The 16,948-nt window shown below is 43.3% G+C and overlaps 1 protein-coding gene across 3 annotated transcripts in view; it reads left to right on the top strand.

Annotated features, from left to right (window-relative positions):
• The window catches only part of CEP170B (centrosomal protein 170B), a 54,520-nt gene that overhangs the window by 9,912 nt on the left and 27,660 nt on the right, over positions 1-16,948 (top strand). For all 3 annotated transcript variants that reach the window (XM_057416156.1, XM_057416155.1, XM_057416154.1), the window contains 4 exons: positions 3,220-3,309; positions 6,398-6,478; positions 9,306-9,362; positions 10,664-10,802. In XM_057416156.1, coding sequence (XP_057272139.1) covers positions 3,220-3,309; positions 6,398-6,478; positions 9,306-9,362; positions 10,664-10,802 — 367 coding nt within the window. The remainder of the gene's footprint in view (positions 1-3,219; positions 3,310-6,397; positions 6,479-9,305; positions 9,363-10,663; positions 10,803-16,948) is intronic.

Raw genomic sequence — 16,948 nt, 5'->3', positions numbered from 1 at the left:
ACTTTCTGATTCAGGTGGGTCATGCATTAGAAACCACTGATATGCTGGACTGAAGTGGCTTCCATAGGACTGTTCTCAAGCTCTCAGGTATTAACACTCTGAAAACTAGTTAGTCTTTTCTTTGGAAGTGGGATTGAGGCAGTCTGCTCCTCTCTGAAAACAAAACCCTGATCAGGCCCTGAGTTGCTGCTCTCACTGCACACAAGAGCAGTTTATGTTAAATGTAACTGATGTTGAAATAAACCACATCTCAGTTCTCAAGTAAGAGTGACCTTTGGCAAGTCTGCATCAAAATAAATAAGGTGTGAGTTTAGTTATTTTAAGTTGAATTTCCTTGGAGACAGGCCCTTAGGAACTCCTGCTGCTAGTTCCTGTGATGTTTGCTGGTTTAACATAAACAAAACTGAGAGAATTCCTCTCTGTCCACAAAAGAACGAAATTTCACAGAAGTGTGGTTTGTGTAACAGTTTGCCATGTTCCTCGTGTCTTCTTCAAAGAGATCCTGAGAAGTTGTATCAAGACTGGGGGTCAGATTTTGCATATCATTTTGACTCCTTTTGCAAAGGGTTGTCTTGAACACAGCTGAAACTTCCTTAGAAATGGGCATAGATTGGTTCTTTTGGTGACCTCTTCCTGCTTTTATGCAGGGTTATATCATGCTGCTGGAACACATCTCTGCTCCCCTGTGATGACTGTTTGGTTTGGGACCCTTGAGTAGCTGTAGTCAGCTGTTGTAAAATACAGCACCCCAAAGGCAGTGCTGACTTACATCAGGGTCATTTACAGGGCAAATTGCATTTCTGGGAGACAGCTGGTTCCCAGAAATAAACCCTTTTTTTAAATGTCCTGTGATTCATTTAAAATCAGATACCAAATAAAATCTACCTTACCCTAATTTTTTGTCTGTATTAGCTTTTTGGGATGGAAGCCTTTCTGCCATTGAAGGGGGGGGGGGAGGGGGTGTCTAGAGGATTGTCCTTCCAAATCTGTTAATTTTTTAAATGAGTCTTTATGACATACTGCAAAAAGCTAAAGCAAACATTGCTGCAAGAGTTAATCCATGTTCCCTTACATCCCAGTGGGAACAGTGGTGTGTACAATTTTGGGTAGCACAGGAACTGGGGAAGACCTTGCATCTGTCCTGTGCAGGCGGAACCTATGTGCATGTTTATCTTTTGAGTCCATCAGGGTGAAAGGTAGTTATATTTATGTCTCTGTATGTCAGGTCAGGTACAACCCCAATTCTTGTAGCATCAGGTGCTGTGATACATGAGGCTGTGGCTGGAGATATTCCTGTCATCAGGGCCATGTGCCAAGGTGCAGGTCCTGGGGAGCATCCCTCAGCCATCCTTGCCTGGACAGTTGTTACCTTATGATGTGCATACCTGCCACATCACTTAGGCTGTTGCAGACTGAACTGAGGTGCTTCATCTAATGTGAACAGTAACAGAGAAAAGCAATAGCTTCTCGCTGCAAACACTCAAGACCTGTCCTATATTGAGGTCAGGGTCAGACGCCAAGTGTGGTGATTGCATGAGGGCAAGAGATTTGTGTGTGCCTCCCGGCGGGCCTTGCTGTGCTTCACTTCCCATTTTTAGGGCTTGATGTAGCAGGAGATGCAAGTGGGGTGTCCCCAACCACATTGTATCTGCCTCTGTTTCTTTGGGGAGCATTTGCTGTCTGAGCAGCACTGGCTGGGCAGCAGAGTGTCGACTGCTGCTTCATTTTTCATCTGGGATTTATGTGAGCTAACACCTTGCAAATTCAGCAGTGCTAAGTAACTGTATTAGTGAGGCAGCTGGAGGCTTGGAGTCACCTGCCCTCTACTTGTGGTGGCATGTCGTGAATGGTGTGAGGGATGTCACAAGGTGGAAGGGCAGTCTTCTGGCCAAGTGCATGCTTTCTTCATACTAGTACTTCGGGGTTATTCTGGAGGACAGGTCTCCTGGGCTGACATATGCTTTCAAGGGGGATGCAGTGACATTTATCAGTTACTGGGATATTGACAGTGTGCTTCACGTTGGCAAGGGCAGAAAAAATTCCTGCAAATGGTAGCAGTTTGTCCAGCAAAACCTCTGTATTTTCACTAAAGAATTCCCCTGAAACAAGCTTTGCCTCAACATGCTTGCAAGGAAGTAGATAATGCCTTGCTGAGAGCAGTGCTGTGGAAACTAGTGTGTTTATACTTGGGGAAAAGGGAAGCACTTTCACCAAGAACGTGTTGGTCAATGCCCAGGAAGAGGAGGATTTGCTGATTTAGGGACTGGCTTGTCTCCCTGCTCTGGTAGCATGTCCTACCCTCCCCTGCCCCAGATACCAGGGAGTTCTCGATGTTGTGTGTGTTCATGCTGTTGGAGTGACTGGTTTCAGTGACTGGTTGAGGTCAACTGCAGCAAGAATTCAAGTTATGAGAGGCAGATCTAAATACAGACAGTCTGGTGTCTTTAAAGCTGTAACACAATGTATTTCAAAATTATGTAGAGCTTTCGATCTAACACTTCTTCCTCAGAAATCTGACACTATTCTTGCCAAAGTGTCATTCTCTGTTCTGAAGATAAAGTGCATTTATTACTCGTGCATCGTGGCAAAGCCAGTGGCACCAAATCACTGTCCAGTTCAGTGTTCTTGAACCTAGCCTTAAATTCGATTTTTCCTGGAGTTCCTTTTTTTTCTCATTGCAAGTTTACTAACTTCTCTTCAACTTGGAAAACATCCTAGAATTTAAATAAGATCTGGGACATAATCCTGGGAACAGAATACATTGTTGTAACTTAAGAAAATGGTTTATCTTTCCTTGAAATAGGAATTAATCATCCTGAATAGGACCATTCCTAGTGATGAGGCCACCAGCTTTGGCTGGTGGAAAATGAAGCTCTGCTAGTTCACACTGAGATCCTGCCCCAGGCTTTCCATTTGGCTGGTTTTATTTTCAGTGTGTATTGATACAATTCATTGAAATTATGGCGTAGTCTTGACAGCCTTCAGTGATTTTTTTTTAATTTTTTTTTTCCCCTCTCTAAGTTGAACCATTTAAACAACCATGGAAGCATTTACTGTTAATCCTTTGGTTATTTGTAGTAGTAAATAATATTTAATCCTTCCTGCTTTTCCCTTTTCTCCCTTTACCCCATATCAAATTAGTTTAATGTTGAAATGTTACTTTGATTGACACTGTCTTATGTGTGACCAGTCTCACATTCATTATGCTTTTATTGCTAGTCCCGCAGTGTCGATAAGCAGCACGCTGTGATCAACTATGACAAGGAGAAAGATGAGCACTGGGTGAAGGATCTCGGGAGCTTAAATGGCGTAAGTAGTAAACCTCCTGGATTATGGAAGCAAACACGCACCATGCTGAGTCTGCAAGTGCTTGTACACTTAATTCTGTTGGACCCTTTTGGGTCACTGGAACTGTTTGCATGAGTTAAGCTAAATGTACATAATTATTTGCAAAGCCTGAGGTGGAGGTCATATAGCACCTCATCTTAGAAGAGAAAAGCTTTTGTGCATTTTGTATTTCTTTTTCCATTTCTTCTGGTGTCCTTGCAGAATGGTTCAGAGCTCGTAAAATCACAGACCTCTTTACAAAAGAGGAAGAAATAAATTTAGTCTCATTTTGGGGATGTTAACATTGAACTGGTGAAGATTCTGGAGCAGCTGTTCAGCATGAGCAGGGTGACCTAGCAATTCAGTTGTAAGTGCATGCAGTGATTTATGGGATGATGAAACATTGAATTTCTTCAAGGAGAAACTATTTAAAACCACCTTTTATTTCTCTTTTTTTTTTTAATTTTTTTTTTCCTCATAAGAATTGCTCTTTTGCCTTCCTTGAGCCTGGTCTGTGTGAAGACCAAGGGGTAATGTGACCCCAGAACAGGGAGCTGAGCCTGCCTGAATCTTAACCCTTGTTCTGGTCCCAATTCACACCAGTGGTGTTAAGCAGTTAAGGAGGGCTTTGTCTGCCCACCTGCATTATGTGTTTTTTTAATATACCATTGTAGTTAAATCTGTCCTAATGTCATGGCATGCCTCTTCTTTGGCTGTTTCTTTATACCAGCAGAAGAATTCCTCTGCTGGAGCAGGTCTAAGTTAGATTCACATAATTGTCTTCCCAGTAGGGGTTTTACTGCAATCATTGTTTTGGGCTTAGAAACAGAAGCCCTCCACCATCACAACCACAAGACAATCTCAGAAACTTGTACAAAAACAGTGGCTAAAGCAGATCTCAAGTGTTCTGCTGCTTCTGGCATCTGGAAACAGTAAGAATGAGTGTTACTCCTTCTCAGCCTTATAGGTGAAGGCACAGAGCAGTGCTGAGATGGGAATGTTTTCAGTAACTGGTCTGGGCTCTAGTTGGATCTGTGGTTCCAAACCTGTTGTATTTAACTCCTGTTGGCAAAATAGCAGCTGAAAATTCTGCTTGCAAATAAGGGAAGGATTGTACCACTAATTCTTTTCTATATTCATACAAGTTTACAAGATTTTAGTGATCGACTTGTGCTCTGAGAGGCAGTGGAGTAAAAAGAGTTACCACAGTGCCTGCCTTCTGCAGCTGGTCAGATACATTTCTGCTGGAGAAGACTGTTGGGGCCAAACTGAATTTCTTTAGCATGAAAGAAACATAAGTCCTTATTTGAAAATTTTCATCAAAACCTGGTTTTCCCCCTGAAACTAAAGAAATTGCTTTTAAGGACCTAGATTTTTAATTCCACTTGCAGAATTTGCTTTTATTTTGAGTTTACTTCATGGCTTTTCAACAGTGCATTATATGGCTTTGCTGGATAATCTGGTTCTTATTAACTGTTGAAATGTTTTATATCGCTTTTATTATAATGTTCAACTGATTCTTAAGTCTATGAAGGGTCTTTTGGTTTTGAAGGTAGCATTGCTGTCTGCAGTAAGCAGTTTGCTTGGCTTATTTTATTTGAAGTAACCACGGGTGAATAGGTAATGACATCAGATTGGGTTTTCTTGCAGACCTTTGTTTTGCAGAAAATTCACTAAATAATTATTCTTGCTCCAGATGTGACTCTTGTGGGATTTTTAAATATTATAAAAAAATCATGAAAATGGGAATTCCTTGCCTTTTAACCAGCTTCACTGCTTTTATTCTGAAATTGCAGACCTTTCACTCAGCTATTCTGTAAATTTCCAGGAAGCTGAGGGCTGTTGTCTGCTGAAGTTTTAGTTTCCTGCTTTAGCATTTATTTTTCCCCTGTGGTTAATACTTGGTCTTATCATGGATATTTGGCTTGGCTGAGGTGAGAAGGCAGAAGACTGTGCCTCAGTGGTGAAAGCATGTAAATACATTTTCTAGCATAATTTTGATTCATCTGAGCATAGCTGCATTTGCATTGAGGCTGCAAAGAGCCAGCAGTGGGTTCCTGGTCTGTGAGACTGGGTGAATCCCACCTTGTGAGATAGGGAAACTCCTAGTGTCCGTGTCTGCCCTGGCTGTAACTGGGAGCCTCATCCCTGTCAGCATGCTGGTACTTTTTCAACTGAGTTCCTGATTTATTTTTGTTTTTATGCGGCCCTGGTTATTACAAAAGTGTGTGGATTTATTTGTGGAAGATGACCATAAGTGCTTGATTTGTTCCTCCAGTGTTCTATGAGAATTGCTCCTTATGGGGTCCCCGGGAAGGAAGGCATCTGTGACATCCCAGACATTTGTTCACAGTTATGAAATACATTTCTTGTACCTTTATGAGGATAACTTAATTTCTTTGAGCCTCAATGAAATGTCTGGAGCATGGGAAAAATGAGTGTGTGAATCTTTTATGCGAGGGGCCTATTATACTGACATATGATATCTTGGACAAAGTGGCCTCAGACATCATGGTGTTGCTACTGCAAATACTTTTTTTTTTGTGCATTTTCATTTTCCCCTTCCTCTATGACAGGCTTTGCTTGTTAGATTATCAGGCCTTGCAGCTGACACCAGTGTTGTCTGACATCTAGCAGAAAGCTGGTTCCCAGCTCAGTAATTAGAGTATGAGTTGCATTGTTTGCTGCTCTTGTTGGATGTGGAGGGCTGAGGAGAGCTGAGAGCATCTGAAGTTCCTAACTGCAGGCACCTCATTTACCTGTTTAAGTTGGGGACTAAAATTTCATTTGCAGTTGGTGGAAAGGTGAATCTCCCTAGAGGTCCTGTCAGAGCACCTTGCTTTGAAGCATAATTGGGGTGCTCTAACTTGCCCATGGGAGCTACTTGCTAGTGTTGATTTTTGTAGGGAACTTAGCTCCTTGCCTCTGGCTGACTTTGTGCTAGTGTACCCTGAGTGTATGCAGTGTGGTTAGCAGATGGACCGTGGTGCCCTCCAGGAGCCCTGTGTATTTGGGATGCATCACTGTGATACCGTCAGTCAAAAACTATTCCTGTGCTTCTTTCCTGCAGACATTCGTCAATGACATGAGAATTCCAGACCAGAAGTACATCACCCTAAAACTGAATGATGTCATTCGCTTTGGCTACGATATCCTTCTCATCTGAAGAGGGAGTGGGACACTGTCTCTGACTGGATTTTTGCTGTTTGCTCTATGGGGAGTTAACAGTGCTAATGGTGACTAATGAATAAGGGTGTTTATTTTCCCTCCTGGAGCCTTTGGATGGCTCATAAACTTTGGTTTCTCCACCATGGACCTGATTCAAAGCATACTAATCATGATGAATCATTGGACTTTGAACCAGGCTTTGCACTGCCAGTAGTGACTGTGGAGTTGCCTCTTCGGTCTCTGTGTGGCAACTGTAACTGGTACAAGTTGGGGAACAAATATATTCCATATGCTTTTGTATAAGTTAAGATCTTCCTTTTTTTTTTTTTTTTTTAATCCAACTTGTGTGCTTTTGTCAATCATTTCATCCAAGCACTTGCTTTCAGACAATTTGCAGGTTTTCAGCATTTAGCTCTGGGGCTTGTTGTCAGGCTCCTGACTTTATCAGCTGAAGTTTGCCCATGAAAAATTGCTTTTGCCACAAAATACAAGAGCAAATCTCTCATTTTCACCAGCAAATTTCCCCTTTATTGAGGGAGGCTGGGCTGCAGTTACTACTTTGTTTACAGAGAATTCTGCTAGTGTCTGCTAAAGCACCTTTGTCCCTTTCCTTTTTATACTGATGGGGCTGTATGACTGGATGTAAACTAGATGTTTCATTCTGAGCCTACAGAGCTACTGGTAAGTAGAGGCTCCTATTGCTGCCTTTTCATGTTTTTTTATTCACTTTTTTTCAGTTGCTTCTATCTGCTAAACTTTACCCACTCAGGCTGAATTTAGAAGTAGCAGGTATCTTCTCCAGGTTTCTTTTTTTGTGGGGAAATTTCACTTAAAAACAGTCCAGACATTTCTTAGAATAGAGGCAAAGTTTTGCCACTGGGTGGGGGGAAGTGTTTGGCTGGAAAACTTTTGTGCATCCTTGACCCCATGGCCACATTCTTGTGCCAAGCAGTTTTCGCTTGGCCATTCTGGAGCCCTTGAAATACTCCTGACGTTGCTGGAGTCCAGATAGGTGAGGTACTAAGAGGAGACTGAGCCTTTCTGATCTTCAGATGATCTGGGCAGCTCAGCTCTAACACCTGACAGTGCAGGAGCACTCACAGTTGCAGCAGGGATGCTTAAATTGATGTGTGTGCAGTCCTGGATCTGCTGGAAAAGAGGTTTTTCTAGGCCTTGTGTAAGGTTGTACTCTTGGTTCTGGTCTTGCTCTGTCTCTTGCCATTTTAGATGCAAAAAAAATCCTTGCATCACAGTGGTATTTCTAATTTTTAGAAGTGAGGTAATTGCTGAATCTTAAAAAAAAAAGAGAGGCAGATTATTTGCCTTTAGATTGGTATTTGAGCAATTTGCAGCTGATGAGGATTACAGGAGAACATGGTGGTGGTGGTGGGGATTCTGTGATACTGAGTAGCCCCTTAATGGGTGCTGTCTGATAGAAGAGCACTGTCATTTGGGATCATGTCATTAAAGGTGGTGTCTCAGTGCACATGTTATGAAGCCTCTTACAGTCCCACAGCAACCTCAGTTCTAGCTTTGCAAATTGGAAGGTATTTTTGATGTAGCTGATCATGTATCTTCTGGTCTTTAGATGTGTGGAGAAACTCACAGAAGATTTGCTGTGAACTGTAGCCTAGTGAAGGCGTAAGCCAGTGCCTAGAGCATGGGTAGGTTTTAATGGCTGTGATACAGGTTTAAACATTTTATAGAAAGCAGTTCTGAGTGTTAAGCAGCTGAGTTGAAGTTTAATCCTGCAGCCCTCACCCTGATATTCATGTGAAATGAATGATTGCATTTATGAATTGTAGAATTTATTGTCACCAACAGGAAAATTATAAAGAATTGCAGGTCTTAGTGCTATCTATTTACTTCAGCATAGTTAGTATGGCAGTTACAAACTCTTCCTTTCCTTTGCTGCTTCAGTGCCACTCTTCAGTAGTGTCTTCTGTGCATACCACACAGCTTGGTGTGGATGGTAGCATCTCCTGAGGTCTGAGTCAGCTGTGTGCTGTTGCATAAGAGCGTTTGCCTCTTTTCCATTTACAGTTTCACATACAGGCTGTGCAGATTCCCTGCTATGCCAGTATCACTTGGTTTATTTTTAGTGTAATGTTTTCCATCTTTCCTTTTTCCTCCCCTTTGCACTGTGCAGCGCTGATTGGTTTGTTCGTGTTGACACTGCCATATGCTTCCTTTATTTATTTATTTTTTTACACAGTGTTGCTGAGGATTATTGCCTAGGCTCAATCATGTTGAATGCCTCCATTCCAAAGAGGTCACAGCAGCTTATGACCTGATTTACTTTTCATCCAGGAAACTGCAGTGCCTGAAAGGCTTTGTCAGGGAAAGAGAGCATGATAGTGCCAGGGATCCCTGTAGGGAGCTGGACTCTACTGTTCCCTTGTCCAGAGCAGACTAGATTGCCTCATGTTGGCCAGGATACCATGGGGAGAGAGTGACCTGCCTGGAGCTGCCAGCTGGGTGGAGAGGAGTGGGGTGTGAGTTGAGTCAGGGTTCTCGTTGCTCCCTTGGGTCCTGCACGGAGCTGCTAGTGCTCCCCCTAGTTTTTCCTGCCCTGCTCCCCTTATCTGTTACCCCTCAATTGACGTGGGTCTCGCCAGCAGATGTGATTGCATGATGTCTTGCAAAACGTGCATGGCAGAGTCCGTGATGAGTTACAGAAGAGGCAACTTTTAGTACCCTGCAGGTTTTAAGCTTCTCTGATATTATATCTTGTTTTCTTTCCATGACTAAGTGCTAGATTTCTCTGTCCATCCAATTTGTTTGCCATTTCCTTAATGAGTGCTGTACATTCAAACATGTATGTCCTGGAACAAATTCAACACAAAGTCCCAGAAGAAGCATTAAAGGTAAGGGTGTCTGGGTGCAGGTGCATTTAGAAAAAAAAAAAAATTAACTGCTCTAGTAGTGGCCAAGCAGACCAAAATATTAAAATACCCTTCATAGCAGTGAAATGTTCCACAGTGTGGGGCTTTCCTTGCATCAGGACTTAATAAAACCTTCATTTGAGGAGAGGTACATTCCCAGTTACCTTGGCTCTGATCCCTGTGCTAACACGTAGATGAAGGTATTGATGACTTCATGACTGCCAACAGAAAAGGTTACTAAAGCTGTAACATATTAAAGAACAGCCACCACATAAGCCTGTGGACAAAGCACAGCAGATCTTCCCTCCCAGAAGTGGAGCACAGATGCCTCTTTCTTGAGCTTGGTGGCTTAGACCAGCTCCATCACACTTCCTCCGGCAGACTTAAGTTTAGTTAATTTATTCCTGTATATCATCTAATTTTTGCCTTTGAGCTCCCAATTTTTACTTACTGAGCAGTCCTCTTTTGAATGAGGTGTCTTTTTAAACAAACTGTTCAGTAGCAGGTACAAAATATTCAAGCATCCTCTTATCTAAAGCAGAAAAGCAACCTCCTCTAGGCAAGAAAGCTGTTATGTTCAGCTGAGGGACTGGGCTATCAGTGCCAGGCATCACTGTGTGGCTAGCAGGTACTGTCTTAGCCCGGTTCCATGTTTAGGACTTGGAGAGGATTGGAAATGTAGCAGCTGAAATCGGGAAAATGATTCTTTGAATTTACTCGGGGGGTAATCTGGCTGGCTACACCCTTTTATTAATTCACTTGTAATAAACCCACTTGTAAATAGCTCATTTACTATGTGGAGCCTGTTTTACTGCACTTTCCTAGCTGGGGAGAGGGTTTGGCAAGAAATAATTAAAATATATTTTAATTGCCTTTCCTGAAAAAATGAGATAATGCAGATGACTGTCCTGAAAGAATTTATGATGTTGCTTTAAGAGCAAAGGCGATTTCAGGATTTGAATCCTGAGTGAGAAATGACCTAAGTTCTGATTCTTCTCAGTTTATTCTTTAAAAGGTTTTCTAATTAAATATTTTGCAGAGCTAAGTCACAGTGACCTTCTCATGGACTAGAATTGTCACTTAAGTCTTCCAAATGGGGAATTTGAAAGCCTCTCTGCTGGCATTTCTGCTGTATTTTGTAGCCTCTACTCAGGTGTGCTTGCTTTCTGTTGCAGAACATAGCTGCAGTGTTTGCCTTTGCATGATCTGTTTGCAGGGAAGGTTTTCTGTAGGCTAGCATACAGATTGTACTGGCACACTACAACTGTTGCTTGTCTCTGCAGCATGAGAAGTACACCAGCCAACTTCAGATGAATTACAAAGGCACGGCAATGAAGAGGGCAGAGCAGCCCATGGAGCACAGTGGCTACACAGAGTCCCCGCAAGCAAAGCTGGAGAAAGGAGAGAGGAAAGCAATTACAGGTACTTGCTCAGGAACCAGTTAATCAAGATTCAGAACAAAGTGCAGCTTGAGCCCTGCAGTGGGTCATGATGCTGACGTTATGGTGTTGTGGGTTACATCTAGGAGCAGTTCCAGAAGGGTCATCTTACTAAACCTCTTGAGTACTCCAGACTCAGATTTTGGAGATTCAACCTCCAAAAAAAATCATGGTGTGATGGCACACACTCCTTGTCACTGTGTGTGTGCTTGAGAACCTGTGGGCTGAGCAGGTTTGGTAAGTTCTTTGGCACCTGTCTGGTCTGTTTTAATTTCCTAATTATGAACTGGTGTTTGAACAGAGATGGTGACTCAGAGTAGAAAATGTATGGCTGCCATGGCATGGTGCTGGCAGGCAGGCAAAGAAGCAACAAGCCATTTCTTTCAAAAGCCCAGCATGGTTTTAAATGGCTGTACTTCCTAACATACTAATGTGTGGGATTGAAACTGACTGCCAAACTGGAAGGTGCTTGCTTCAGGTTCACTATTCCCCAGCCGCAATCCTTTTCAGTTTGAAAAATTCCTTTTGTTCCTCATTTCTTTACCCACTGCTGCCCCTTTAAAGTCCCTTTACAAACCTTGCTTTTTCCCTGTTCCCCATTATGGTGGGCCAAGACCTCCCCAGCTGTCTTGGGTCTCAGCCATCTCACCTGACTTCCTACCTGCCCTGGCAGGTCTCTTCCCAGTTTTGCTCAGGTATCAGTTGGTGGATTTCTAGAGCTTGATGATGCATAGGAAGAACAAATATGGTTTCAAAGCATCCCAGTGATGAATGACTGCCAGTGGTGGTCTTGTAGCACCAGGATGGCAGAGTGATAGGAAAGCTTTAGGGTTAGCAGAAAGCCTGCCCGCTGGGTCTGTTGGAAGAAGAAGCAAGGAGGTGAACGGAGGGAAGAGGGTAGGTGGGTAAAAGAGGTGAGATAAGGATAGATACAGCAGCTTTCTAAAAGAGTGTACAACTTCAAGTAAAGCTGCCAAGGCTTTATGATAACTAATTGGACTGGGTTAGCTGACCTTAATCTCCCATGCATTGTCTTTATGAAAATCCCTTTAAGCTGACAGAGTGTACTAAAACTGTAATTTTTCTCCCTGGTCTTGCTGTTGCCTTCAGCTGTTCGTGGAAGCACATGGGCATGCACCCATGTGCCTGACTCCCATTTTCTGCACTGCAAAACCTTTTTTAGTGTTGCTTCAGCTGTGTCTGTTGCCCACCCCCACGGGTGTGACGTTTGTGACTTTGCCTCACAAGCGTGCAGTTAAAGGGATGAAGTTGGTGTTGATTGACCATGACACGGCAGAGGGTGAAAAGAGGTGAATCTCACTGTGGGGGAAAGCTCTCCAGCTGCCTTTCAAGGGGCATGGGATACTGGGCCAGTTTGCCAACAACTGGAACCACGGTGTATTTGCTGCTGCCTGGTTGCATAAAACTTCTCATTTTTATTTTTGCCACCTTCCGAAAAATTCACAAGTTGATTTTAATATACATAGCATAAGCAGGTGATATTTGGAACACCTTCAAAGTCAGGATGTTAAGTGACTCTTCAGCAAGGTGACCCATTTCTCCAGCATGTGGTTCTCAGACCTGTGTTATGTTTCTGTCATCATCAGTGAGCGCAGACCATGGGTCTAAACCAAAAAGGACTGTGATTACTTACTGGGGACCAATGCTGATGTCATGTGCAGTGGGACTTAAAAAAGTAATCTGTGAAGTGCTGCTAACTCCACTGGAAGATGGAGGAATTCAGGACTTCTTGTTGGAAATATCTTGCTGGATTGGACTGAAGCCTGTTTGAGCAAGAGAAGGGAGCCTGAGCATTAAATCAATACCTCACTCTCCTAAAAGCATCTCTGTCATGTGAGCAGAATGATTATTGAGTCCCTTTTTTCATCTGCGATGTGACTAATTCACCTTGTCTTTGGCTGCACACATGCACAGTTCCTTTTTGGCTGCTCAGAGGAGTGGCAGCAATTTAAAATGATTAGTGGAAAGAAGAATTTGGTATTCTCACGGGGAGTGGGCTTGCTTAGTGGTGGCACAGGGAGGCTTTAGGGAAAGAGCTGTTTCACTAAGCCTGTAGGTATTTGGGAATTTGCATTGACTAATTAAAGCAAGGTCTGGGGTGACAAAAGCCTTTAGAAGGATAGCTTCCCAGGGCCTGAGTAGAAAAGAGGCAGAGGGAATAGCAAGCTTTCAGGGAAGAGGTTTAACAAAACAATGTGAACAGTTATTGCTGCATAGAAGTAGGAGGAGGTGTGGGACTAAAGATAAAGAGATCCAGTGGAGTGAATGGGAAACAGCCATTTAGTCTTTATGCTGTTGTACTTGCAGCTTTTGTGTGTATGTAAGCAGAAAATCATCAGTCTTTGTGAAATATTTGGGGTGAGGAGCTTGGTGAGCCCTATGGGTTGGATATGGATAAGAGAAGTGCCCACAGTTCAGCTAATTAATGCTAAAAATAGCCATCAGCTTTCATGTTTAAAGCCTTAAGCAATCAGGAAGTCAGGTATAGCCTTGAACTGAGCAGACTTTAACTCACAATCCCCATCTGTTGCTACCTGAGTTGAGGTACTGAATGAGATAAGCTACTTTGTGGTCTTCTGTTCTCAACACATAGCTAATCCTCAGGCTGATATTAATTTATTTAATTTTAAAGGGGAATAGATAATGCTGAATCTGATGAGTAACTTCTGAATAACTGCTGCAGGCCTGAGTTTCCAGGGGTGGAGGCTGCCTGCAGCATCTAGCTGAAATGGGCATCACCAGCTGCAGGAGCAGGACTTGAGCCAGGATCTGTGAAATAGTCTTGCTCACCAGGTTAGCATCTGTGTGTGAAAGCACTCAGTCCTTTCAACTGAGTGTCCAACTTGAAAGTCTTGTTGGTGTCCGAGGCTGAGGTCTAGCAGGCAGAATGGACAGAGGCAGTGGGCGTTGTGCCCAGTTGTGAAGTGGTTTCCATGGACTTTGGCTGCTTTCCCCATGAGATCATGGTAATAGCTATTTAGGCACACAGCTCTACCCTAGCCTTTAATTTAAGGAAGTGGTGGTGGTGTATCTGTTTTTTGTCTGAGCTAGGGTAGTGGTACCTGCAACATGTTAAAGGTTTGACATGTAATTGAGACAAATTTATGATTATCAGTCAGATTTGAAAGCCTCTGGGGTCTGTCTGTATTCACAGCAGGTACATAAGGCCAGGGCTCAGGTTTGCCATGCACATGTGAAATAAATACTGCAGCAAAGAGTCAGAGAATGGTTTTATGGTTATTTCTCCTAGGTCTGAATTCTCTATTTCAGAGAGGAGTTAAAAAGCAGAGATGTAAGGAATTAATTTTAAAATGTTATAGCTAGATATATCTTTTTTCCCCCTTAAGGCCTCTGCTGTAGGAAGCCTACTCTGCATCTTCTGAAGATGGACAGTATTGTTGCTAATAATGAATCAAAAATGGTTTGAGTTAAAGCAAGCTGGGTTTCTCATGCTTTTGTTATGACTTGCTGTAGACGGCTTCAAAGCTGATGTGCTTCTGTCAGCAAATCAATTTATCATTTCTGTCTGAGTCATGATGGCTTGAAGCTTTGTGTGGAAGCGCAGCCCTCAGTCCCCTCCTGACCACAGGGGACACCCTTGTGGGAAATCAGACCCCTCTGTAGTGGGAGCTTTGTGCTAGTCATGAAAGCTCTTCTGCCCACTCGCTGGTAGAAAGCAGCATTAACACAGGCTTCCTCCTTGCCCTTTCATCACCTGGATTGTATTTTTCTTCCTGCCTTTGTGTTCTGTGTGATTCATTTCTCCATAAATGCATCCTTTGTATTGACACATCTCATTTTCTCTTGTTGTGGTGCCTCTCCTTCAGCTGATCAATAGTTCTGTATTAATTTAGCAGGCCACGTTCCTATCAGACTTGTTAAACAAATGAACCTCCCTTATTTTATGCTAAAACAGTCTTCCTTTTTTTTTTGAGTGACTGCCCCAAACACATATCCAGGAGCAGAACATGTGTATGTCAGTGGTCTTCCCTCTATTACACTGTCACAGGTAGCTCAGTGTTTATCTGGCTGAAGGCTTGTGCTGACCTCAGCTCGGTTATCTAAAAGGATGGGTTTTGGACTGTCTGCCTGAATAGATGAGCCAAGAAATATGTCTAAATGTAATTGGCACCATCTGGGCAGCCTGGCACAGAGTGGAGAGAGGTGGTAACTAGCTGCCATCAATTGGAGGAAGTCTCATGTCATTAAAATGACTGAGCAGTTAGTTTTCACTGGTGTTCCTTGCTTCACTGCTGACTTGGACAAGCCCCAAGTCTCTCTGCTCTTGCAAGAGCTTTCATTTTACACTAAAATATAAAAGACAGGCAGTAGCTTCAGGATGATATGTGAGCCTTGGGACACAGGCAAGCACACTGCTCAGGACACTGTGAGTCCAGGTTGAGATTGCTACCTAAAACACATCCCCTCTGGTAAAGAGCAAAGCCCCCTGGCATAAGTGTGTATGTAGCTGCTCCCTGCCCCACTTCTGTCACATCCATCTGGTCTAGCTGCCTTTCTATATGCCTCCCCCTCCATCCTCCTCCCTCCCCTTTTTATACGATATTGTTGTGTTAGAGCTGGAGCAGGGAGAGGCATCGGGTTGATTGTGCCTGCAAATTAGAAGGGATGGAAGCTTCTGACAGGAGCAGGGCAGCAAGGTCATGTAGCTCTTCTGAACTCAGGGAAATTTTGTTCTAGCTCAGGATCTGGCCACTTTCAGCAGTAGCTGAGAACGAGGGTGTCTGTGTCATTTGATAATAAATGCAGACTAATATGAAGGCTCAGTGGAAACATAATTGCTCTTAAAATGTTGAAACTGTCCCCAAAGAGCAAAATGCTGACTCCTTAGCTTTTTATCTGTGCTTTTTGCAGTCTTTACAATGAAGTTCCAGTTTATTGTGGAGGCTTGGAAAAACAAAAGCAAACAAAAAGACTACAGAAGAGGGCAGATGCGTTACACATGCTGTAGCTGAGTGTTGCAGGTGGGGCCTGGCAAGCTCTGTGTTGTGGGGCAGGAGGGACCTTCTGCTGCCATGCAGTGAGTGCAGCAGAGTGGCTCCCCCTCTGGTAGCCACAGGTGTGTGTACTCTGGCCAACCTGGTATGCTCTTTGTAGGTGCTCCTTGACATTGTCCTGGCGTTTTGACTTTGTGCTAGCTTTTGTCAGAAGGGGAAATTGGGGAATTTCCAGGCATTTTTTAGGGTTTTTTAGGTGGAGGGTGAATCATTAGTCTTTACAAATACTCCTTTTATTTATTTTTTTTCCCTCCCTTTCACCTTTCCTTGCAATCCCAATGTTTCCTGTGTTCAGTATGCAGATGGCACAGAGATCTTGAGGCTAGAGCAGCTTCTGGGAAGGAGTATGTCCTGCAGGATGCATGCGAGCTCTCTTTGCTTATTTCTGCCGCTTTGGAAAAAAAGTAAAAAATCTTGGACTAGGCAACTAGAATTTTCTAGAGTAGGAGGGCTTTGGGATCCCGTGAGGAGCTGGAGTGTGCTGGAGGGATGAGCTTGTAATGAGGCAGCTCCTTGCAAGGTGCAAGCAATAGCAGCACCCATGCTTGGGAAAGCTGCTGCGTGTGCAGGATGCTCTTTGTATTTCATCTGTAGGGTAGTATGCTCAAGATTGTTCCACCAGCAACTTAAAATAAACAACTTTTGTAACTGGTCGTATTAATCTGAGACAGGTATCCAAAATCTCATGTGTTTCTTCATGGCTGAGCCCTTCACTGTGCCTCATTGAACTTTTTAGGCATAAGTTACCCCAGACATAACTAGCTGTTAATGGATTTGTCCATCACTCCAAAGTCCATCACCTTCTCCCTGATTGCCTCTTGGCCATCAACCCTAGGATCATTACCTCAAATCAGAAGGGGATAATCCATTGCAGTGTGTGCCCAAAAGAAGTGCCTGATGTTAGCAGAGCAGATCCTGTGTGGTTGGGCTGTGGGTCTAGTGTGCAAGTCATAGCATGAAAAGGGGGTGGTTGGTCTCAGCCTAATATAGTCTAAACTCTGCATTTGGGAGCTTCTGTTCATTGACAAGCTTGTGAATATTTTTATTTTCTTTTTTTATTCCTTCCCCTCTCCCTTGCGTTTACCCATCCTCG

Source organism: Pezoporus wallicus, unplaced genomic scaffold, assembly GCF_028554395.1.
Source record: "Pezoporus wallicus isolate ANWC-B61680 ecotype Strahan unplaced genomic scaffold, APGP_CSIRO_Pwel_v1 scaffold_2146, whole genome shotgun sequence".
NCBI classification, from domain to species: domain Eukaryota; kingdom Metazoa; phylum Chordata; class Aves; order Psittaciformes; family Psittacidae; genus Pezoporus; species Pezoporus wallicus.
Note: the sequence above shows the minus strand (reverse complement) of the source record. Positions and strands in the feature narration are given on the sequence as shown.